The following is a 25847-nucleotide window of genomic DNA, read 5'->3' as shown; positions in this document are numbered from 1 at the left end:
TAATTGTTTCACGTAGCTTTTGGGACTCGAACCAAAAGTCACCGGCTCCTCTACACTCAAGCGTCACCACTGGCCTAAGCCTCGTGACGTTGTCTCTGAACTATGGGGCTGAACAAATAAATGTGATTGTTATTGTTTTTAATATAATTATTTTTGTTATTTTGTCCTGGAACTGAGTTGCACTGACACTCGAGGAGTGGCGCAGAGTTCCGGGAGCTTTATTCATAGGAATCCTCAATGCAAATACTGGTGACTTATACTGATGTGCCACGAGCAGCGTGGTGGACTTTGTGCTATGCATTCGCATGCAAAGCTGTCTTTGGCCTATCCAACGGTTATCTGGTTGTGTGGACATATGAGCTTAGCAATAGATGTACTTTATGTTAGTCACGTAGAAGGGAAACTATACAATAATACAAATATAAAACAAAAAAATTATCACGACGTTTCGACTGCAACACAAGCAATCATCATCAGGTGTGAAAACCACAGCAAGAAAATTTGAAAAAAGTGGCGGTTTTTTTAACGTTAGCACCACGGAGAGCGATTTGGCAGTTATTCAGATGGACGAGTCCATCTATGTTCGGAAAAGAGGAGGGGGGAGACGAAAATAATGGATGCGGTCTGAAAGCCACCGTAAGCGTGAACAATCAATTAAGACCCGAAATGGTTGATCAAATCCTTCCAATGATTGCTAAGCCAGAATCCATCTTCTCGGTTGAAATTGTCTCTGTGTTTGTATATGTGGATAGCCTCATGAACGAATCTCCCATGGTAGCCAGATGGCTTGCAGAGAACCTCTGTCTTGGAGAAGTCAATGTCATGTGAGCCTACTGAATTATAACAGTGATCTGCCACGACCGAGGTGTTGGTCCTACCGTGTTTTAGGTCTGCTTTGTGTTCACAGATGCGGTCTGAGACATGCCGTTTGGTTTCTCCAATGTAACTACTACCACAGAGGCAACTTAGTTTGTAGACGCCAGGGTACTGTATGTCCAGAATCACATCTTTTTACAGACGGAACCAGATCACGGATTTTATGTAATGTGTTGAATCGGACCTGGATCTTGTGTTTATTCAAGATTTTGGAGATCTTTTTTGTGATCCCCGCAATGTAGGGTAAAGTGATGGTTTTGAATGGCTTTGCGGATTGTGTAGTCGGAGTAACCATTAGCCTTAACAGCTTGGTGTACGTGCTTGAGTTCACTGGCTATGTGTTCCTGGTTGGATATGCATTGGGCTGTATGGTGCAGAGTCTTGATGAGGGAATTCTTCTGGGATGGATGGTGGTGGGAAGCCGGTTTCAGGTAAGCATCCGTATGGGTAGCTTTCCTGTAGACAGAGTGGCTCATTGAACCATCAGGTCTCTTTTTTATTAGGACATCCAAAAAAGGTAGCTTGCCATCTTTTTCGACTTCCATGGTAAATCTGATGGCGGGGTGTATGGAATTTATGTGGTCGAGGAATTGGTCTAGAGCAGGCCGGCCATGTGGCCAGATGACAGAAGTGTCATCCACGTACCTCTTCCATAAGTTTGGGCACAGAGTGGCAGTGTGGATGGCGTCAGTCTCAAATTTCTCCATGAAAATGTTGGCTACAACTGGAGATAGGGGGAACCCATTGGAGTGCCCTCAGTTTGTTTGTAGAGAGTTCCATTCCAAGTGAAGTATGTATTGGTTAAGCAGTGTCTCACCAGGGGGGGTACCTCAGTGTTTAGTCCTTGATGAACCAAGTCTTCAATGATTGCGATGGTATCAGGTTCAGGAACTTTGGTGAATAAGGAAACTACATCAAAACTGACAAGAAGGTCGTCTGGGGACAGGGAAATACCCTTGATTGTCGTTACCAGGTGAGTAGAATTTTGTACCGCAGAGGTGTTTTTTTCAGTGAAAGGCCGCAGGATTTCATACAGAAAACGAGCCAGTTTGTAGGTGGGGGAGTTGATAGTAGAGACGATGGGACGAAGGGGTGTATCTTCTTTATGTATTTTTGGTAAGCCGTATAATCTTGGTGGCCTGGCAGCAGAAGGTTTCAACGAGAACTGTTTGGTTTGATCAATTAATGCGGTTGAATCAGAAATGATTTTGTTGGTTTGTATGACGTGGCTGTTGGTGGGATCTCTTTTTTATTTTTGTATAGCTGCTATCGTTGAGTAATTCTTGAATTTTGTTGTTATATTCTATTTTATCCATGATGACAGTGGCATTGCCCTTGTCGGCTGAGAGGATGACAATGTCATCCCTCTTTTTTAATTTATATAATTCAAAACGCTCATCTTTGCTGAGGTTGCTAGCTGGCATCTTAGCGTTTTTGAGGGTTGCAGCGATTTCAGATTTACTACGTCTGCAGCGATGTGACCCAGGCCCTTGAGAGCCACGTCTACTTGGGCAATGATATCATTCACTGGTATGTGTTTAGGTGTGACTGCAAAGTTTAGCCCTTTAGCCATAACGGATTTCAGACCATCGGAAATAGAACTGTTACTGCGATTAATTACGACTTTGTTAACGTCTAGCTTTTTTGGTGTGTGGGTCCGGTCTTTTGTTGGAGAGGAGGTTAAATTTGGAAATCAGGTTGTCCTTACATTTGGTCGACATAGTAGCAGCTGAAGAGGCAGTCATATTGTCTACATGTTCCCAATCCGATGTGGACATTGTTGCCGTCAATGGTAAGTGTGATTTGTAGAGTGTCTTGTCTAACTGATCTAGTTCGGTGCGTATAAGTCTGATTTTCTCTTGGATAAGAGCTTAAGCTAGTTCTGGAAAGAATTCGTTTCGCATTGGAAGAAGTTACAGCAGCAGAGGTCAGTGTAAATGCAATTGGTATTGCCCCAGATCTCCAAAATCTTGAACAAATACAAGATCCAGGTCCGATTCAACACATTACATAAAATCCGTGATCTGGTTTAATCTCTTAAAGATGTGATTCCGGACATACAGTACCCTGGCGTCTACAAACTAAGTTGCCTCTGTGGTAGTAGTTACATTGGAGAAACCAAACGACATGTTTCGGACCGCATCTGTGAACAATAAGCAGACCTAAAACACGGTAGGACCAACACCTCGGCCGTGGCAGATCACTGTTATAATTCAGTAGGCTCACATGACATTGACTTCTCCAAGGCAGAGGTTCTCTGCAAGCCATCTGGGTACCATGAGAGATTCGTTCATGAGGCTATCCACATATACAAACACAGAGACAATTTCAACCGAGAAGATGGATTCTGGCTTAGCATTCATTGGAAGGATTTGATAAACCATTCCGGGTCTTAATTGATTGTTTACGCTTACGGTGGCTTTCAGACCGCATCTATTATTTTCGTCTCCCCCCTCTTCTTTTCCGAACATAGATGGACTCGTCCATCTGAATAACTGCCAAATTGCTCTCCGTGGTGCTAACGTTAAAAAAACGGCACTTTTAAAAAATTTTCTTGTGGTTTTCACACCTGATGATGATTGCTTGTGTTGCAGTCGAAACTTCGTGATAATTTCATTGTTTTATATTTTTATTATTTTATTGTTTCCCTTCTACGTGACTTTACCGAAAGAACCAAGAATTTGAATCTCTGCAGTCACGAAAGCTTTAAATCAAAATTTGTACTTTACGTTGTTACTGTCCCTGGTTATCTTCTAACCCTCCACAGGAAACTACACGATTGATGTATCCAAGAGAAGTTCGTGGTTGTAAAGGAGAACTTGAATGCAGAGGTTGCGTGGGCATGCCCTGCGGAGCTGAATATCTCAGTGCTCATGCCATGAGTGGCTCTGTTTTACTTGCAGACACGCGAAGCAGCAGGAGCTTGAGGATGGAAAGGGGAACATCGTTAGTGATCCAGAATCGAAGGTGCTTACCTCTCACGTTAATTAAGTTGACCTTTTGTGATACGTATGTCAAATGTTACGATTTGACCGTACATTGGTCAAAATAAATATGTAAACAAATGAACACATTTATCTAAATCTTGAGTGGAATAAGGTTACGTTGGCATGCTCACTCTTCATTTTTTAAATATGAATCTACATTTGTGCTAAAATACTTTGAACCAATGTGCCGTTTCTACTGCTGCCAGCCGTCTGCACTGATGGACCCAGGTGCTAAGCAGACAGGCCGATCGATAGTGTTCATTCGCATGGTTGCGCTGTTTGGAGTACGTCATGCACCGTGACCACAGGAGGGCAGTGCTGTGTCTCTTTTTGCTGGTGATGTCAGTTGTTCCACCTTGCTGCCTGGGAACAAAAGCTGCTGTACTTGAAAGCGCTGACTTCTTGACCCACCTAGCATTGAATTAATAATAGAACAAACGTAGAACACCACCTCCCCCCCCCTCCTCTCTGCACGCACTTGCCATGGTTGTCGCCTGCCCGCGATTTTTGGACTCTGTGTTGTGCCGGTGCTGCTGCTGCTGCTGACTTGAAGCGTGTTCCCCCGATGATGTTTGCGCAGTGCTTCGCGGTCCGCTCGCTGGGCTGGGTGGAGATGTCCGAGGAGGACCTGGTGCCAGGCAAGAGCAGCGTGGCTGTCAACAACTGCATCCGCCAGCTCTCGTATCGCAAGAATGACATCCGCGATACGGCTGGCATCTGGGGCGAGGTCAGCACTGGCGTACCTTGTGTGCGCGCCCGTTGATAATTGAGCTATGCTTCTTGTTCGTGTAATAATGGAGTCGCATAAGTGTATGTGCACGTGTTTGTTGCGGTTAAATGCACGTGCAGTGTTTTGCTTGTAATTGCATGGCTGAGCGATGCGTTGTTTTGTTGACACATTTATGTTTGTGTGCGGTACTCGTGTTTGATTTCATTTGCAGAAAAAAATGCATTCTGACTCTGGTGCACACAATGGCAGCCACAGTGGAATAGCTCGAATTGAAATTGAAATAACCACACGAAATAGCCGATAAAATATATACACATGCATGTGACAGACCTCCATTTCACCTGCAGCAAGCGCTATTTTAAAATTCATTAAAGCAACCGGGTGTACGCGTTGATTTATTGCGCGACAAAATTTCGCACATTTGCAGAGGAAAGAAATGTTTAGGTCTCGTAAAAAATGAATGGGCATATGATGATCGTAAATGTAACGAATGGATGTCCGTGCAATGCACGCGCAAGCTACTCGGCAACGTGCGGCGAACATGACGTCGTCGCACTCCGCCTCGACCAACTGTGCCTCACTCGGGGCATCTGGGCCAAGGGGTTGGCATTCCTTTCTAGGACCTAAGGGATGCATTAAACTCCATGCCTATTAACTGAATTAAGCCATTAGTCTGTCTCTTGATGCCGAATGCCTGCACAATTTTGCAATCTGGAAGTATAAATTTTAAGTGTGTATAAGGATTTTCTCGTAACACAAGTGTGCTGTTGAAAAGGATTTGTGTGGCGAGCAGCCTGCCTAGTCTTTCGGGACTGCGTTTTGCCTGCGAGTCATTAACGATTGACATTGTGACGATTGCAGAGGAAGGAGAGGCCACTAAAGAGATGGGTGCCATTGGTGTTGGGCAAGTGTGAAAATTAGATGCCAGCTCGCCAAATTTACACTTAAATAACACACTGCAGGGAACGGGCATGTACAAGACACTACTTTGGCAATAAAAAATGTATAAGTATTCTTAACGTATTTGTATTTTAAGCCTGTTTCCGGTCATCCATGTGTTTACTCGCTTGCAGAAAATAATGCTCATTAGGCTGATTATAAATGGGCTGCAAAACGGTTCACGTCATACTAATGGTATAAAATTAGCTTGCTTCGTTTTTACAAATATGGGGGGGTGGGGTTGCAATGTGGGAAGTAGTAGTAAATTAACATCATCATTGTCGTTTCCAGTGAGAATTTGTGTTTGCATGATGTTGTTTGCAAAATATTTTTTGTTGAGAATTTGAGGCTCCACTTAAAATTGGTGCCATGTGAAGCACAGCCTATTTGATGATGAACCCCCTTACCGCTGCAGCAACACCTAAGGTCAATGTAACAGACGACTGTACGCCAGACTACTTGTATAGCTTTTTCAAATACTGGAAATTGTTCGTGGGAAGCGACGAGTTATTTATCAATCTGCATTTTCTCGACCGAATACAACAAAAAATAATCTTTGAATATTTTACAAATGGCACACTCCATTATTAAACGTGGGCTCAAAATAGCTCTCCTTTCCATGCAAAAGTGTCTTCTATGTGAACAGAATTTCAGGACCTATCCTTGTTTTGACCTAATGTCCCATGATGCATTGGAGGAGCCAGACTAATGCACCTGAACATAAACAAAACAAAATGCATGACCTGCATTTACACCGTGGGCAGTACAGCAAAGGTCGTTGTTTGTTGCTTTTCTTCTACGCTTTCACATCTATGCCCTCCTCCATGTTCAACCAGGAAAACGAGAAAAGCATTGTGAAGTTTTTTGGTCAAATTACAGATAAGACATTCCTAAAGTTTTTCCCCCCCCATAAAAAGTGCAGCGAAGCGAGAGGAATGCGCACTGGCAGGTGGCAAGGTGCATTCCTCGCTTGGGAGCTTCTGTACGTAAATATATTATTTTGCCTACTTTAATCATTCTAACATGGTTGAAAGGGGGAGTTGCATATAACAGTGATAAGACATACGAGTGTGGTTGTTGGACTCTTAAAAACGAGGGAGGAGCAGATGTTGTTCACCAGAGGAGGAATGAGGATGATGAGATGGATCTCGGGGATCACGAGACTGGATTGGGTCACAAACGAGAAAGAGAGCCAGAGTGGTGGTGAGCTCGGACAAGCGGAACGAATGTTGAATCACAAGGCTAGGACGTGTCGTGAGGAGAGAGCAGTAGAGGTGGTGAACATATGAACAGCACCAGAGCGGATACCGAGAAGCAAGCCAGGAAAGAGTTAATCCCAAGCAATGAATCGGCAGCATGTGAATGACTGTGGAGTGGACGTGAAAATAACCCAGGACAGGAATGATTGGAGAGGCAGGACTCGACGCGAGTGGCAATAATATCAGGGAAAAATAATGATTACCTGCGTCTGAGAAATGTCATCCTGACCACTTCCACATGCAGCCTTGTATCCAGGACTTCCTCACATTGCCTCTCGTTCCCTGACCGCCTTCCCCCCCCCCCCCCCCAACTGCGATATTTCTCCCACCAACAGGGCAAGGACATGTTCCTAGTGCTGGAGAACGACATGCTCGACCTGGTGGATCCCATGGACCGCTCAGTGCTGCACTCTCAGCCCATCGTCAGCATCCGTGTATGGGGCGTTGGGCGCGACAATGGCCGGTGAGCCCCCCCCCCCCCCTTTCACCCCCCCCCCTACACGCAGACAACTCGTCATTGACTCTGTGCATAGTTGCACACTAAACTCAGAAGCTCCACACTCTTGTAAGTGTCCTACCCTCTTTTGTATATTTTTGTAAGTCCGGTAAATGTTTTATGCATGCAGGTATATACAGTGTACTACTATATTTTCAATGTGCGAGTGTTGATGGGATCTTCTTCGTGACGGTCGGTGTATTTGTCGAGTGTGTGTTTAAAAAACAGAGTTGCGGATAACACGAGTTAATAATATGTGTAATTGACTACTTATTTAAAAGTATCGTTTTTGATCTAAAACGTATATTTTCAGCGATGAGAAGAATACAAGTTGAGTAGCCGAGGTAGAAACATTTTAAAACATTCATTACCTGGCACAAATTGATTTCGGAAAGCATGACAAACACTACATCATTAGACCTCCTTTGCCAGTACCAAAATATCATAATAGAGTCTAATGATGTAGATGCTTACCCCGAGCCCTCATTACTTTGATTGCGCATTGTCTTTGAGCTGTATGCCGTTTGGCGTCCTCTGGTCTAGCACCAATTGAGACGAGGCTCAAAAGAAAGCCGTCTCTGGTATGGACCAATCAGTTTCAAGGACAATGCATATATTATCAGTGTGTTTTTTGTTTGCATTTTGACCACAAGTATTGTGGTAAATGCACACACGATTCCTTGTAAAAGGGTTTCAATTTTGTTGCCATAAAAAAGGGGAAAACCTCTATTATCATGACGAATACTTGTTTAGCTTTTGAGCCTTCGGGTGGGTGTGGGTACGAATTCTCTGCATTCACTCCTTCATCAACGTTTACGCCTTGTAGCTCGGCGCGTTCCTCTGGGCTCGGTGAAGTGAGCTCCCCCTGGTGAGAGGAGCTGTTTGGGTAGTCACCGCTGTGTTGTTCCAGGTGGAGGTGCGCGGCTCTGCTTCAGGAATGCAAAATTGTTCACCTCCGGCTGAGGAGGCCTTCTGGTCGAGTTGAGCGCAGCTCGCAGGCTATTGAGGGAACTGTCTCTCCTTTTTTTTCAGTCGAATAATTAATTTTTCTAAAGGCAGCCAGGCTCTTGCGGTGTAATAAATTCCTCATTCTTTAACCTTCAGCGACACACTGACAGTTATTGCCATGACGTTTAGTGGTACGTTGGCTTGCCGTTGACCGCAGGTATTGTGCACTGATGTGGATAAGACGGGAACATGCTGATGTGCTGTTTAATTATCCGGCTGAAATTATTTTTTTCCTTGAAATTTTTATTTTTATTTCCCCCCCCGCAGGCCCTAAATATAAATCGTTGTGCATTTCAACCAAAGAGGTTTTTTTTTTTATTTTTTGCTAAAATCCCTTGGTGTGACTGCACTGTCCTGAACGCCCACATTTTGTTCGCAGTTTTAAATTAATTACGAGGCCTGTGCTGCTGCTGTCTCTTGCTTGAGTGGGGTATGGCTCATGAACATGGCAGCTCAGACTGTTGCAGAGGCCGAGTGAATCACGCATGGTTGATTCAGATAAGACTGGATGCATATCATTTAAATGCACGGTGGTTGCTCTTTATCGCTATTTTCAATAGTTTTTTACGGATGATAATTTTTTCCTCCAAAAGAAAGTGGTAAAACACGTGAATGAGACGCAAAACAAATTGCAACTGACATCACGTCTGAAATATGGTTTGTGCAGTCAAGAGAGCAGACCCATGCATGCACCTCAAGTGAAAGCTGCAGGGTTTGTACATTAAAGTCCATGTAACATCTCACTCACCCTCTCCCCCCACCCTCTCCACTAACTCTTTCTACTTACCCCCCCCCCCCATCTCTGTTTGGAGAAGTGGAAATGTCGTGGCCTCTATTTCCGTCACCGTACCCTTGCAAGATGTAATTTGCCAAGGTCACCGCGACATGTCTGTGGATCAGCCCAATGTATTTCGTCTAATTCCTCTGTGATTTATAGTGGTCGTGAGAGAGAGCCCTGATGCTGCTCAGTGGCCAATAATGATTTAGGTCCCTGCGAGGGGCGTACGTATCTACGTATGTTTGTTGAACTTCTTTCGCACCGTATGTCGCCAACCGTGCTTATCGGAGGTGCAGGAGAAGGACACCTGAACTAAAAACAAAAAACAACACTACGTGCACTGTTGTCGTTTTGCATGGATTGCACCGCAATTTACCCAACTGGACAAAGCAAAGAGTCTGCACTTGAAATTTATTTATACAGATTACATTTGTCACCAACTGTCTGAAGGGTTACATACTTTTTAAGAGCGTTTGACTGACTCATGAATCTCTCTTCAGACAAGGTCTTGTGGTTTTCAGAGATCTGTAGCGCAGCGGGTTTTTTTTCATCATTTAATCACACCCGCCTCCAAACATGCCTATATCAGCATTTTGGATTTACAATCTTGTCGACCACCACCAGCAGCAGCAAGCCCCCCCTTTCCCTGATCAGATAGAAAACCTTCGGGCATTCCCGTACACTCTCAGTGTTCCAGCCAGCGAGCGGCGCATCTCTAGCGTCGCGCGTTCGGTGCCCTCTGCGCACACACATGCGGACGGCTGCTGCTCCCTTGAAATTTTAGTGGGAGGAGGAAGACACGACGGGGGGCAGGGGGGTGTAGAGAAAGAGACGGGGTGGGGGTGGGTGTGGCGCGTGCACACGCTGCCTTCTACTACGCCTGCATCGTTCTCTCGCATTTGTGAGTATTCAGACCTCCGCACTCGACCACGAGTACCGTGCCCAGCCCGTTCGTGGGTGTGCACTTGTTGGCTAAAAAAATCATTTCGGCAGCGAAGGAAACATTGGCAGGGGCGCGGGGAGGCAGCGGAGGGTGCCGGGCACGGCACGGACAACCCGGTGGTGCACACGCCCGCGAGGTGATGCCGCCCACGCCGCATGGCAATTTTCCGTTGCACGCCGTCTTCATCACACCACCCTCTGTTGGAACCTGCAGGCTGCCACACGCCAGGCTGTAATTTTCCACACTATTGGTAAGCACTTTCCATTGTACAAACAAATTTGATTGCGCTAAAGTAATGGTTATATGTAGAGGTTTTTTTTTGGTTTACCGTGTGGGGGGCAGCTTGTTGAATCTGGTTGTGCGATTTTTTTTTTTCCCCTCCTCCCTTTGAAGGCAACTGTCACCCACCGTGTGTACATCGTTATCGCGGCCGTGCAGCTTGCCTGCGATTAAAATATTCCAAAAGGGACGATGAATCGTGTGACTAGGGGTCCACCTCCTCCACGTCGGTGACAAGCGCCCGGTCGCTTTGCGTGAAGCCCGCCCGGATGCTTCTGTTGACGCTCGATGGCTGGGCGATGAAGGTTGCTGGCAGCGCTTTCCCGCGGATCGTCTCGTTGCATGTGAATGAGGCACTTGGCCCAGTTATGAGTTTGGTGGCTCTCTCCTGTCAGGCGGAGTGATGAATTAGAGGCTGCGCAGCCCCCGAGAAAATCGTCGTGGCCAAAGCTTCCCACCCCCACCCTGTACACCGAGCGGCCGTGTCAGGGACATTTGTTTAGATTTTTTACGGGACATTGAGTCCTCGCAGCTTGTCCTACTTCTTAGGCGATGCCTAATTGCCCTGCTGTTAGTGGAACACCGTTTGAATTGTTGCAGTTAGGGTGAAGGGTTGTGATGTCTGTTTTTTAATGTGATGATGTGCAAGTTTAAAATTTTGTGTGAGCGTGATGCGGCTATGTTACAGTGATTGTCAGGAACGTAATGATGATTCTATCAATCAATTCTTAATTATTCGTGTAAGAATGTATTATTTCTTATTCACATACATTGTATGTAATTGCTTTGTAACCTCTGAGGCTGCTACACACCACGCTATATGTATTTAACAAAAAATTTCCTTGAGTGATTGTGATGCTGATTCGTGGCATGTCATTCAATTGTGAGCAGGAAAAATAGTTTCACTGCTCGTGATCACGTCTATGCACTGCACACTTAGCATGTAAAATATCAGATATGGGTTTGAATGTGATGTATGCCTTCCTTGGCATGTTACGAATATAGCTCGTGTGGCATTAACGGATAAAGAACATTGTGTAAAACACACTTGCAGAGTGGTGATGTTACAGTCAAGCTGACAAAAAACTATAACAAAGACTAGAGTAGAAGCTGACCTTGTGAATCTTTTTGTGTATTTCATTACTCTCTTCTCATAAAATTCCTCATGCCGTGACCCTTGTGGATGCAGTGAGAGGTAACAAAATATATATAAAATAAAAGAGGACCGTAAAGTTAAAGTGGTGTACGAAAATAATGTTTGCACCACATGGAATGGTTCTAACACAGCTGCGTTGCAACACAAGGCAAAATCCCATCCAAGTCCATTGCCATGGCCCATGCCATGCTGCCACATTGCTTGCTGTCTTCCAAACTCACGGCGAGCCAGCGCTCGGCTCGCCGGCACCATCACACGCGCCATTTACCGTCGCCGTTCCTCACCCCTCCTCCATGTGCGCTGCATTTTCAGACCCAATTGATGCCAACTGCCAAACCCGTGATTTCACCTTCACGACTTTGTGCCAAGGATGAAGTTGGCCAGAGATCTCTGCGAAAGTTGGCTTGGTCTAAAAATGCTTTGTTTTTATTACTTATATTTGTATTATATATTTTTATTTATTTTAGTTTAGTAAAAAAAATAATTTTGTAAGCTATCACAGCCACTCAGTAAAGCCAGTGTTTGTGGCAACGTGCACGTGATGCTTGGTAAGTTGCCGTACAAATTCATCATCTCATTCAGTCGCTCCCTTATTTATTTCGGAAGTTTCTTCATAAATTGACGCAAGGTACGCATGAACCTTCATGTGTGTGTGTGTGTACCTGCATGTAAACGCGACGCATAAAGCATGGACGCCGTGCGTATTTTTCCCCAAAGGGACTTTGCATATGTGGCCCGAGACAAGCTCACGAGGGTGCTCAAGTGTCACGTGTTCCGCTGCGACACTCCCGCCAAGGCTATCGCCACCAGCCTGCACGAGATTTGCTCCAAGGTGAGCGAGCCCAGACAAACCAGCGGTGCCTCGCTCCTAATTCGCACACTGCCCTCTCTCTGCCTCTCACAACGATTGCGCCTCTGCCCTCGCCTTTGCAATAGCGCGAGCAATGCTTTTGAGAATAAATAAATTCGTGAAACAACAAACTTTAATTGCTTGGGCTCAACCAGAATGTAAAAATTCGTGGTAATTGTTTTGCTTTGACATTAGCGTTAAGCATGAATGCACACGTAGAGGCTGTGCTTTTTAAGGGGCTGTTTTGAATTGTTGCTGTTATAGGAGAGACATTGCCATGTATAAAATAATGTGAAGCAATATAGTGGATGGATGCATATGCATGCTAAATGTTGCCCCTCGATGAATTAATTGTGTTCCCAGCTGCCGCTCATTATATTCCGATCATAAAGGCGCATATTTAAACATACTCGGCAGCTCATGCATTGACTAGCAAGGAAGGCCAGTGCATTGTGAAGCCTAATTATAAATACGAATATAACTTAAAGTCCTGTCATTCCATAACTACATGAGGGTTGTGTGGCCACGATTCGCCACGATGGTAGGTGCAGGTTGGGGGAAGGGAGGGCACAGTGCTGGTTCAGATACTGACCGCTGGTGTTAGCCGTGGCTGGGAATCAAACTCACGTCCTCGAATTCACAGCACAGTGCTGAACCAGTGTGCCCTCCTCCCACCGCTCCACCACCAGTAATGATAATGCCGCTTATTTACCCAACAAAGCCTCACTGTCTCAAACTCGCTGTCCATGAGGCTCCTGCATTGGAATATTTGGCCAATTCAATTAACGAGGATTTGGCATACGAGACGAAACTGGATAACTCGTAGAAAAAAAAAATCCACCTATCAGCAGCAAGCCTTGGGTCTCACTCGTCCATACACTCGCACGTGTCAGTCAGTCCATCCGAGGTCGCGCGAGATTGGGCGCATTTGGATTATGTGACCTTACGGGTAGTTGGCGTTGCACTCGTCGCATGTGGAACACACAGGAAATGATTTCCCCCACACCTCCAATTAGCACGGTTTGCTACGTGGTGCGAAATAAGTTTAACATACATACTGTGTGTAAACGGCATTCATTAAGAACCAAAAATACCTCGTTTTTCTCACTTTAACATATTCCACTTACCTTTCATTGGAGTCAAATATGATAATACTAACTCACTTGGCACAGTATACCTCTTACGGTAAAGAAGAATTAAACTTGTTAAATTACTAAAATGTTGAAAGACCTCTATCTTACGAAGCATTGCTGCACGTAACTATTTTATTTAGTCATTTATATTCCGTGTGAGGTTGCTCTCGGACGGTTTAATTTTGCACTCTCTCTGGGCCACTGTGCCACAGTCAACAGGAAGGTGACCCCTGAACGGCCGAGATCGTCCCTTACACACAAAGGGCTCAGACAGCACGTCGTCTACTTTTAACCGTCACGTCCCTTCCCCTCCTGAGTTACTGAAGGGGGGGCCAATGTGCCTCATCGCCATCTCAGTTTCACTGTGCTGGTGGAGGCAGCAGCAAAATTGGGTTGGCCGTGCTGGACAGATGAATTCCTCCCCCCCCACCCCTTGCTCGTCCTGCGACCCCGTTCCCTGGGAGATGACCTTTTGCCCAAATACGTAGCCTTGAGTCTTAAATCACGCTCTTCTAATCGACCAATAATAAATCAATGTAACTGACTGAAGGGTTCTCTATTTTAGCAACAGTCGACAACCGCCCCTTTTGTTGACCCTCGCCATCTCAATAGCTGCTGCTCGACAGTTGAGCCCCCATCCGCCCTTCCTTCCTTGGCACGGCGCGGATTCCGTGTTAATTGGGGGCATCTCATCTAAGCGCCGTCAGCCTTGGAGATAATTGCTCGCCCGTGGTTGGGGGAAGGCGTTTTTATTTTTGTCTCCACCACCACTGACGGAACCCCTCGTGTGCTGCGTTTGTCCTGCAGATCATGGCCGAGAGAAAGAACTCCAAGGCATTGGGCAGCGTGTCCACCTCCTCCCTGGAGAAACACGACAGCACGCCCGATGTGCCGCTTCAAGGTGAGACTCCGTCGCTGGGCAGTTCCGCAAATTAGGCAACCTCGCAGAGAATCCGTCGAATAATAAATGCGTGGAGTCAAGTTGAAGGTGATTGACTACAGTTTATAAATACAGTAGAAAATGTACATAAACACAGCCTTTTAGAGTAGGGCTGCTGTGCTTTTATACGAAGTAGTGTGCTTTTATCAGAACTAACTCTTAGCCGCCACCCCATGAGTCTTGATGTCAGCATTTGTTGAAAATTTCAGAACTGTGCTTATAAAAATGCATATGTCCTGCCCTATGCTGTGCGTGGAATATTTCTAGTTTCGTGGACGCGTCAAACCAATTACTTATTCTGAGTGCCTCATCGCCATCTCGGCTTAGATAAAATATGAGTTTGACACAGGTGTTTTATTTGCCTTTATTAGAAGCAAGGTGGACCATTTACAGTCCTAATTGGTTGACATACTACACCCAAGGAGGAAAGCCACATATTGAATGCGCTAATGATGGCCCACGCCTTTAAAAAAACGTACGCCGGAAATTGTGGAGATCCCGCTCCCCCCCCCTGGGAAATACAAACACACCCTCGGACACCTTCTAAGCTCCGCACGTCACACCGTGTTTAGCCCCCCCCCCCCCCTCCGGGCTTCGGCGAATGGTCTCGTGGTTAGGCACGCAACGGATTGACACTACCCCACAGCCGCCTCCTCACTCGATTCGATGAATTCATTTGATTTGGAGTCGCAGATTAAACACTGACTTTTGGCGTTTTCTCCCTGTGACATGCACAATTCATCGCATATATGCCGAGTTAATTCAATTATAATTAATCAATTATACATTACTTGCCCGCTATTTATAGTTATCATAAAATAATGTTCGGAACGAGGACAAGCCTCCCTTGTTTTACCGTCGTTCAACCGCATTCAAAGCACATTCATTTCCCTGTGTTTGGCGCTTAAGCACACGCATGTGTGTGTACACTCACGCCTCACTTCAGATGAACCCTGCAAAAAATGTCCCCAAATGCCTGAAAAGAGATTAAATAAAAAAATCTATATTTTCAGTTTAACACATAGGCTTTCGTGACCAATATAATCCATAATAGAGGTTTTCTTTGGTTAGATCGCGTAAATATATGAATGTATCAAATCTGGCTGTCGCCTGATGAAGCTAGTTGTACAGTGAGGGAAAAAAAGTATTTGATTCCCTGCTGATTTTGTACGTTTGCCGACTGACAAAGAAATTATCAGTCTATAATTTTAATGGTAGGTTTATTTGAACAGTGAGAGACAGAATAACAACATAAAAAATCTAGAAAAACGCATGTCAAAACTGTTATAAATTGATTTGGATTTTAATGAGGGAAATAAGTATTTGACCCCTCTCAATCAGAAAGATTTCTGGCTCCCAGTTGTCTTTTATACAGGTAACGAGCTGAGATTAGGAGCACACTCTTAAAGGGAGTGCTCCTAATCTCAGCTTGTTACCTGTATAAAAGACACCTGTCCACAGAAGCAATCAATCAATCAGATTCCAAACTCTCCACCATTGCCAAGACCAAAGAGCTCTCCAAGGATGTCAGGGACAAGATTGTAGACCTACACAAGGCTGGAATGGGCTACACGATCATTGCCAAGCAGCTTGGTGAGAAGGTGACAACAGTTGGTGCGATTATTTGCAAATGGAAGAAACAAAAAAGAACTGTCAATCTCCCTCAGCCTGGGGTTCCATGCACGATCTCACCTCGTGGAGTTGCAATGATCATGAGAACGGTGAGGAATCAGCCCAGAACTACACGGGAGGATCTTGTCAGTGATCTCAAGGCAGCTGGGACCATAGTCACCAAGAAAACAATTGGTAACACACTACGCCGTGAAGGACTGAAATAATGCAGCGCCCGCAAGGTCCCCCTGCTCAAGAAAGCACATATACATGCCCGTCTGAAGTTTGCCAATGAACATCTGAATGATTCAGAGGACAACTGGGTGAAAGTGTTGTGGTGAGATGAGACCAACATGGAGCTCTTTGGCATAAACTCAACTCGCCGTGTTTGGAGGAGGAATGCTGCCTATGACCCAAAGAACACCATCCCCACCGTCAAACATGGAGGTGGAAACATGCTTTGGGGGTGTTTTTCTGCTAAGGGGACAGGACAACTTCACCGCATCAAAGGGACGATGGACAGGGCCATGTACCGTCAAATCTTTGGTGAGAACCTCCTTCCCTCAGCCAGGGCATTGAAAATGGGTCGTGGATGGTTATTCCAGCATGACAATGACCCAAAACACACGGCCAAGGCAACAAAGGAGTGGCTCAAGAAGAAGCACATTAAGGTCCTGGAGTGGCCTAGCCAGTCTCCAGGCCTTAATCCCATAGAAAATTTGTGGAGGGAGCTTGAAGGTTCGAGTTGCCAAACGTCAGCCTCGAAACCTTAATGACTTGGAGAAGATCTGCAAAGAGGAGTGGGACAAAATCCCTCCTGAGATGTCTGACCTCTGTGATTGCCGACAAGGGTTTTGCCACCAAGTACTAAGTCATGTTTTGCAGAGGGGTCAAATACTTATTTCCCTCATTAAAATGCAAATAAATTTATAACATTTTTGACATGCGTTTTTCTGGATTTTTTTGTTGTTTTTCTCTCTCTCACTGTTCAAATAAACCTACCATTAAAATTATAGACTGATCATTTCTTCGTCAGTGGGAAAACGCACAAAATCAGCAGGGGTTCAAACACTGTTTTCTCTCACTGTAATTACTGGCAAAACGTCGTACTCAGATTGTAAATGTTGTGGCTTGGCTCTCCAACACACCAGTGTGCTGTACTAGTAACGAATTGGCACGTTCTGTTTACGTGACAAACCTTACTAATTAGCTGTGTCGGGTGGTGGCGGGTTTAATGACACATTTATTATTTACCCATTCTAACCCAAAAAAACTTCTAGAATGGATCATTATTTTCAGTGCCACAGTAATGTGCATCCACCACAGCCACCCGAGCTGTGGAATTACCCTGGCATTGCATTTGTTCAGCACAACGTGGGCAACTGAACGTTCAATATTGCCAACGATATGGGGGAATGCTGAAGGAAGGTGGAGACATCTCAGCAGGGCAGCATTCACCTCAGGCAGACCTTCCTCAATGTTTGTGCTGCATCCACTGTCCACAGGTGATCGGTGGACCCCTGCAGGGGCCTGTTTGGTTTCGGCATTTAAATAAAACATTTCCCCCAATTGTATCCTCCTTGTAAATTATCTATGAAATGTTTCGATTTAAAGCTTTCGTGACTGCAATGATTCATCTTCTTTGGTTCTTTCGGTAAAGTCACGTAGAATGAGAAGAAAATAATAAATTGATAAAATAAAATAACACAATAATATTCTCACGACGTTTCGGCCACAACACAAGCGGCCTTCATCAGGTGACTTTACCGAAAGAACCAAAGAAGATGTATCTATGAAATGGTAACGGTTTTTGGATTGCGTATTTCATTTTAATCCCCAGTCTTCTGCTACGGAAGCAATGGCCTTGGGCATAATTGATTGGGTTTGCAAAAGCATCATCAATGAGGTGTGTCCGCAGGCGAGTATTTGGCTTGGTCCACTCTTGAGAGAGTGAAGCTGACTGCTTCTGTATGTTTTCCCTGAATGCGTCGTTTCTGCTCATTAGATTTCCCAACCCCAAAGACTGACCTGGTGCAGAAGTTCCAAGTTCAATACGTGGGCAGCCTGCCCGTGGCCAGGCCGAATGGTACGTTGTCACCTGACAATATCAAGTCATTGTTGAGCAAAAAGCGCTCGTTGTGAGCCACCGTGTATTTATATACAGCACACCAGTGTCCTGTTTCTCATGTGTACATTATCAGGATGATTATAGTTAGCAACCATCTGAAATTAAAATAAATAATTGTGTTATTAACTATAAAAGCATAAGAATAATTTTCAGCCCTTTGTAAGTCCACGTCTGGATGAGGGTCTCCCTATGGCAGTGTAAACCATTGCTGCGTTGGACCATATTTCACCTCGCTAGCCAGTGTGGATTGGTGAGGGGGGTTGAGGCTCCTGGACAAGTGCAAATGTCACTCGCCACTGCTGTTAGCCGTGCCTGGGAATTGAAACTCAGGTTGCCGGATTCTCGGTACAATGCACAAACCACCGAGCCGCAGCTCGACCCCGTCGCTAAATGTATCCGCAGTCATTACTCTCATCACACGGCGGTCGCTGCCACACTCCGGCTCCGCGCGTACGAACTCCGTCCGTTCCGGGCACCCAGAAACTAAACATTTTTTAATTATTTCACGGTGCTGGCGTGGGGGAGGGGGGAGAAGCCCCCCTCCTCGTAGCACATCGCTCCTCATCCCTCAGTGTGTTTAGTTTCAGGGCCGGGTCCCAGCGATTTTGAAGTGCTTCTGCTTAAACAAGTTGGTTTATGGGTTTTTGAACCCATTTAATTCAGAGAGGCGTCGAGACAACCTCTAGGCTAGCAGCGGCGGCATTAAACGCTAAGTGACCAGCGCCAGTGCAGCCATTAAGATGGTTAAACGTTTACTCTGTTTCCAGCTACACCCACCGTTACATGTGTACACGCAACCATTATTGTTCCAAGCACCACGGGAGGCCAACATTTCGGGTTCAAGAACACTCAGATAATATTATTGATCGTGTCTTTGAAGCCACACTTTTGAGGCTGGTTGCCTATTTAATAATTTAGTTATTTGTTAGAAATAACGACATTTGAATTTGTAATTATCTGTAATGCACCTAATCATATCAGATCTCAGAAGCTAAGCAAAGTTGAGCCTGTGGATAGTCCTTGAACAAGCAACATCAATGAATTACAGGTTTTATTGCCCGCAGGGATTACAAGATGCACATCAGAAGGCAGTACAGCATAATCCATTATACTGTAATTATTTACTTCCCATCTTCACCAACCCACAATGACCAGAGTGATAAAATGTTATCAAACGATCGGCACGACCCGCACAGCGTGGGAGAGGCCTTCATCCAGCAGCCGTTTTGGCGGAAGGGCGGTACATGTACGTACACTTAAAAGTTAACGGGTGCGTTAATTGGCGCACGCTATGTCCTTGGTTCCAAGCAGGCATAGAGATCCTGCAGGGTGCCATCGAGAGCCTCATGTCCACCACTAACAAGGAAGACTGGACGCCCGCCGTGGTGAACGTCACGTCAGCCACGCTCACTGTGTGCCGGGAGACGGTGAGGAGCGAGAGACCGGTTGGTCACGGCCGCAATGTTCAAACTCGGATCTTGTGCATCAGTCGATGCAATTTTATTTTTGCTTGCACACGTGTGGTGGCTTTGTGGTACACATATTCCACTCAAAGGCACTTGGTTTGCCATCGGTTGAGCTTGGAGAAGAAATGCGTAATTTTAAAGAGTGGTGTAGTATATGGGTACTCCAGCGAATGAAGTATATAAGCAATTTTAACAATTGGATGCAACTTGGAGTATCTCATGCAAAGTTCTTCAGTATTTTTGTGGACAGGGACGTAGAAGATAGCCATTACTGACGGCGTCTTTGGGAAAGCCTATTGCACCTTGAGATATATATATATATTTGGGCATTGAAAATGTGTCTGTGACCTTGACCCCCCTTAAGTGTGGCTGATCTCGTCAAGAGCTCATCGGCCAAGCAGGGGTTGACCGCCGTTTTAAGCTCGCACGTCCGTCCGTGTGTGCGTGCGTGTGGACCGCGTGTGCGGCGCAGGAGGAAGAGGACGTGGTGATCGAGTGCAGGATTCGCTACCTGTCCTTCATGGGCGTGGGCAGCAACGTGCACACGTTCGCCTTCATCATGGCGGCCGGGCCGCAGCGCTTTGAGTGCCACGTGTTCTGGTGCGAGGCCAACGCCGCCACCTTCTCCGAGGCCGTGCAGGCCGCGTGCATGGTGAGCGCCGCCGCCCAACCAGAGCCCGGCAACGCTTTCACTTTTGCCCATCCCGTATTTTGCAGAGTGTGGCGTCTGCGTTTCCCGTGCGTGTGTGTCTACGCACGCGTTAATCAGGCAGCGGCTGTCTCTCGGCAACTAGAGCTCGCTTGTCTCGGATTGTATTCTTGTGTGTGTTTAAATTTAAACACTCACTGCTACGTACATTAATTTGATCTTCCCTTTTCCCGTTTGCCTGCCCGTGCAGCTGCGTTACCAGAAGTGTCTGGACGCTCGGCCCACGGGGGCCAAGGCCCGCGTACCGCCCCCTCCTCCGTCGGAGTCGGTGGCCCGGCGTGTCGGCTGCAGTGTCAAGAGGGGGGTGCAATCGATCCTGGGCAGCTTCAAATACAAGCGAGCGCCGCCACACGCGGCCCAGACACCTTGACTCTCCTGCCGCCCCCTGCCCTGCCGTGCTCGTTCCGCCCCAACCACCGCCACCCGCGTCGTTCCCTCCCTTTCCTTGATGGCCCGTTCTCCCGATCCCTGCCCTTTCCTGCCGCTTCCAGTCCTATCCAATGCACCCTAAAAAGTGTGGGCTGTTCGGCACGGCGTGACGTCGTAACGGCACCCCGTGTCGGTGAGTGACGTGTACTCCCCATCCAAGTTGTGTCCCCGGCAAGATGCCACTTTTGCGGACTGCGCGATGTCATTTCCACGAGACTGCTGCTGGGCTGGATTTTCTGTTCAAAGAAGGTGGATCACAGACGGCACAGCTCTGACGAACAAACACTGACCTCATGGACGGTACAAACTGGTTTTGAATCATAGCCACACTACGATGGAGCCTTGACTGCACAGGTTGGTTCAGAGGAAGTTTAAATCGCTTTTCACAAAACTAACAAAAAAAAACCACTACATTCTGGCAGAATGGCTGTTAACGTTTGCCAGTTTTTTTTTGTCCTTCAATTTCCTTACACAAAGCTCATCTTGCTGCCTAATTTTATTCAGAATTTGCTGCTGATATGACTGTAAAGTTCTCTCCACGGAAGCGCCGTAACGCGTCGACGGCTTGTGCAGATGCTGGGGGTTGCCTGTGCGCCAGTGCCGAGAGGGGAGTGGCGTGCCGTTGAGCGGCGTGCGAGAACGGGGCGAGCTTCCGCTGGCGCAGCCCTTTCCCGTTGCGGCGTGGATCCGCTTTTTGTGTTCAGTTCGTTGTCCTTCCCCCCCCCCCCACCCCCGTACTTCCCATTTAGCACGGTTGGATGCGGAACGGTGCGAAAGAAGTTCACCGTACGTACGAGAGGAGGGGCCGCCCCGCACGTCGAATCGCGTCGCATTCGTAACGTCGTCAACACTACGTGTCGCAACTGCACTTTTCTGTGTGTCGAGTAATGCACAGTGTGTGTGATGTTAGGATGTAGGACACTGCAGAGCACTTGACTCCATTGCTCTGCACAGTCGCTCGTGGGTTTTGTGAACGTTTAATGAGTATCATTTCAATTATGCTTTTATATAAAAAAAAGAGTGAAAGGATTTTAGCGAGGGTTGGGAGGGTGTCTGGTTCTGTACTTTTACGTTGCTAAAACTGACGCGCAAGTAAAACAAATGCAAGGGGTTTGTAGAGTCTCTTAAGTGGAGAACAGACATCTTCCAACACACTGGTCAGAAAAAAAACCACCTGTCTGGATGAAAGCTGGCCAGCACAAACATGTGACCATTTTCTTGACTCGGATGAACATTTTAAAGTAATTTTTCAGTGTTTAAAATTTAACAGTTGATGCCGATGCCCTGTCAGGACGTAATTCCGTTGACAGAGCGTGTAGTTGCAGTTGGGTTGCATGACAACCTCGCCGTCTTTGTTCACTCGGACGTACCTCGGGCTGCTGCAGTAATGTTCGGAGGGTGGGCCTGCTGGCCTCTGCAGTAACCACCCCCCCCCCCCCCGGTGCTTTTACCGCAAAATAACAACGGCTGGTTCGTGCGTCGTGCGCTCGGTAACCTCGCAGCGAGAGGTTATCGTGCGGATCGAAGGACCACTTGGTGTACAGTTCAATAATTTACTTTAATTACAGTTAGTATCAATTTTATTTTTTTTGTCTCGTTTTACCCAGCAGTATATTGATGCCGAATTATATTATTTGAAGCCTGTTATATCAAACTTAGGACAATTCCGTTTTGTCACGATTTTCCCTGCAGTATTTGATTTGTCGAAGCACACTATATCTCGGCGCGATGACACCACACGCCGCATGCGCACTCGTGGGCGGCCTCGTTGGGTGTGTTGTTGACAGTGCTCATTTGCTGCATGGTATAGCCGCCTTTGTTTTTGGCAAGTGTGTTGAGCACACGCATGGCTGCTCATATCCATGCCTTTGTGAGTTGACGGTGGCTTCTGGTGACGTGTGTGTGTGTGTGTGCGCGCGTGCGCGCGTGGGCCGCTAGCGCATTATCTACTTCCCCGCAAACAACCGCTGTTTGTGCAAAGCAAGTGGGGACTTGCAGCTTCACAGCTCGGGCCTAATTGGCCGAAACCTCAAGGATGAAGCAATTTTTACTGCGGTTAGAAGTTAATGTTTGTCAGGCGGAGGCGAAGTCGCAAAGAAAATGTTTTTTTTTTCTGCTGCTGCTTGCTCAAAACCGCTAAGTACTGTGCGCCTGCCAAAATGCGGCAGCATTTGTGGCGGTTAGAAGGGAAAAAAGGTGGTTGTTCAATTCACTCATCTTGTCGCTGTTGTCCAATTCGCCATTTGACTGCGGTAATTTTTTCTTGAGATGAGCCACGAATGGATTATTTTGTTTGTTGTGTTTCCCCCCCCCTGTAAATAATGTGTACGTAAAAAAAGTAGACCAGTTTGGTGCTGTTACATTGTCTTGGTCCATATGATAGTGGGCTCTTGCCTTCATGCTAATTGTAAAGATTACTCAGAATGCTCACATGACATTAAAAAAATAAATCTGTAGTTAATATATTGTCAAAGCGACAGGCTTAATATTTAGTCGGTGAGCTTGTGAATACTTAGTGATTTATTCATACGCGCGCAGGCGTACACAAATGCGAGCACGCGCACACACGCATCAGCAAAGCAGCCATCTGTGTAAAAGCCTGACGTTAATTACGTGAGTGGTGTTAATGTACTTTCGACACATCGCACGTTACGGCAGTGGAGACCCCTACGTAATGAGATGCTCACATTCGCTCCAAGTACAATCATTCCGGTCTGCCGTCGGTCGCACGCTGGCAGAGCTCCACAGTCGGATTACCGTGCGAGGTTAGAACCGTTTAGACTCCCGTTCCCATGACCAGCCAGGATTTATGAACGTGGCCTCTCGGCAACCAGGCCTGGCAGCCGTGGCACGGGGCCAGCATGCTGCATGTGCATTGCCAATCCCTGGGCAGGGCAACTGTGTAAATGCGTTTTTTATTTGTGATTTGATTCATGTGTCGTGCCAAACTTTGAAGGATTGGAAAGGACGAACGGGAGTTCCTTAATGTGCAGATTTCTCGTCAGAACGCTGCGCTTTATGAGCTCCTGTTTGTGTTTTTCACTTGAGGAACTTTTCGTTATTTATTTGTTGATTTGCCGTTCTGCCGTCGTGAAAGATCTTGGGGTTGTCGCACTGCTGAGCTCGGCAGTTCATTCAAACTGGTTGGTTGTGGAAAGGTGAATCCGCTTGTTCATTATGAATGTGAAATTTTATTTTTTACATAATTATTTATTATTTTACTATATTTTATATTGAAACTCTGGAAAAAGAGCCAAAAAAATGTTCAATTTAGAAAAGCTTTTGTTGAATTATAAACCATGTGGTAGGACTTGCTTGTGTAAGCTTCCTATGCATTTAGCGCTTTGCGTGTGATAAATCAACAGCTCGCTGTGCCGTATAGTTTGAAATCCGCTGTAATTCCGAATATATAAAGATAAATATATATGTAAACATATTACAGTTCACAGGTATAAATAGCCAGCGTGTATCGCGAGGCATTCCCCTGGGGCAGAGGGAAGGGCTGTTTGTGGAGATGTGTCCTTTGGCCGGCGAGTGCCATGCAAGAGCGGTCATTAAATTTGCTCCAGTGCTGATTTCCAACACATGAGGGGTTCCTTGGGGGGCATGGCAGGTGACCGGACATTGCATCTGATCACCTGTTCTTTAGCCTTCCTCACCCCAACGGGCAAGGCTCTTGTCACACGGAGGAGATTTAAAGCTTTCGTGACTGCTAGGATCCATACTCTTTGGTTCTATTGGGTAAAGTCACGTAGGTGAAAATAAAATAACAAAAAACACGACGTTTCGGCCACAACACAAGCGGCCTTCATCAGGTGAAGGGACGAGACTGTCTGGAGGACAGCGCTGGAGTGGAAGAAGCCACGCTTAGATCACGACCTTTAAGCTGTGTGAGAAGAAAAAGACCACGCGCCTTGACAAAGGAATTAGCATATAATTTAGCATTGAAATGGCTCATTGTATACTTTAACTTAGCTATTTCAATTAGCCATTTCATTGCTAAATTATATGCTAATTCCTTTGTCAAGGCGCGTGGTCTTTTTCTTCTCACACAGCTTAAAGGTCGTGATCTAAGCGTGGCTTCTTCCTCTCCAGCGCTGTCCTCCAGACAGTCTCGTCCCTTCACCTGATGAAGGCCGCTTGTGTTGTGGCCGAAACGTCGTGGTTTTTTGTTATTTTATTTTCACCTACGTGACTTTACCCAATAGAACCAAAGAGTATGAACACGGAGGAGAGTTTTAAAGCCACGGCTTGTGGCATGAGGACGCTGGCCACGCGATGCCATCAGCATAGCCGGTGACACCTGTGACCCAGCTGTGTCGGTCGACGTGGGGGTGGGGGCTCTGTTGACCTCCCCAGCAACCTCGCTCCAGAACGCTTCTACCGCTGCTTGCAGAGTTGTGGCCATTTGCTTGCTGTGCTCTTATTATTCCGGGACACTCCCCCCCCCCCAACCTTGCCCTCTGTTCAGATCTTGCCATGGGAATGGCTTTTCTGTGTGTGGAGAGGACTTTGAACACTACATCTTTGAGGATCGACAGCCGTGCGCGGGTGTTCTGTGAAAGTGTTTATTTTTGAATTGGAGACGCGGGGCCCCGTGGAAAAACAATGCACGTTCGAGCGTGGTCAATCTCACGGTCGCGACGTGCGTGTTGCTTTCTGTCACGAGCAGGGGGGCCCTTCTTTGTGTAGTCATCGGAGCCGATGCATATTTAAAGAGAGCGACGGAGAATGGGACTGCGACCGAGAGAGAGAGAGAAGCGTTGCCGCGTTTAGCTTCCCCTTCCTGCTCAGGCTGGGCATGGCCTCTGTGTGCACACGCCTCGTTATCTGTACGTGACAGTGTTAAACATGTACGTGTAATCTATCGTATACATGAAATAAAATACTTTTAATCAACGCGGCTGGGGTTTCGCCCCCCCCCCCCCCCATTGCTTTTCATAGTCTACCTCGCAACGGGTCGGGTGTGCCTATCAGCATTGATGTATTTGCTGCGGATCTTTGTTTTTTTGTAATTAATCGATGGGCCATGTCCTGGTTTTAGTAGGGCAGCGCATGAATTATAAAGAAAGCCGGCTCAACTTAACGGGCGTGATGAGAAACACGCGTGTCCACCACGACGAACTGCCA

The 25847-nt window shown here is 46.4% G+C and overlaps 1 protein-coding gene across 10 annotated transcripts in view; it reads left to right on the top strand.

Moving 5' to 3' along the window:
- The window catches only part of LOC116942987 (amyloid beta precursor protein binding family B member 2-like), a 65222-nt gene extending 39606 nt beyond the window's left edge, over positions 1–25616 (top strand). For 7 of the 10 annotated variants that reach the window (XM_076067409.1, XM_032955545.2, XM_076067413.1 and 4 more), the window contains 9 exons: positions 3780–3843; positions 4444–4590; positions 7127–7254; positions 12169–12283; positions 14242–14335; positions 17991–18071; positions 19422–19540; positions 20052–20231; positions 20479–25616. In XM_076067409.1, the coding sequence (XP_075923524.1) occupies positions 3780–3843; positions 4444–4590; positions 7127–7254; positions 12169–12283; positions 14242–14335; positions 17991–18071; positions 19422–19540; positions 20052–20231; positions 20479–20658 (1108 nt within the window). In that variant the 3' untranslated portion in view covers positions 20659–25616. The remainder of the gene's footprint in view (positions 1–3779; positions 3844–4443; positions 4591–7126; positions 7255–12168; positions 12284–14241; positions 14336–17990; positions 18072–19421; positions 19541–20051; positions 20232–20478) is intronic. The other 3 variants (XM_076067411.1, XM_032955550.2, XM_076067415.1) reach the window with 1 other exon arrangement.
- The last annotated feature ends 231 nt before the right edge of the window (positions 25617–25847 follow it).

The sequence above is a fragment of the Petromyzon marinus genome, chromosome 16 (genome assembly GCF_048934315.1).
Source record: "Petromyzon marinus isolate PM22_M1 ecotype Great Lakes invasive population chromosome 16, UKy_Petmar_22M1.pri1.0, whole genome shotgun sequence".
Lineage (NCBI taxonomy): Eukaryota > Metazoa > Chordata > Hyperoartia > Petromyzontiformes > Petromyzontidae > Petromyzon > Petromyzon marinus.
This window is presented reverse-complemented; position numbering and strand designations above follow the sequence as displayed.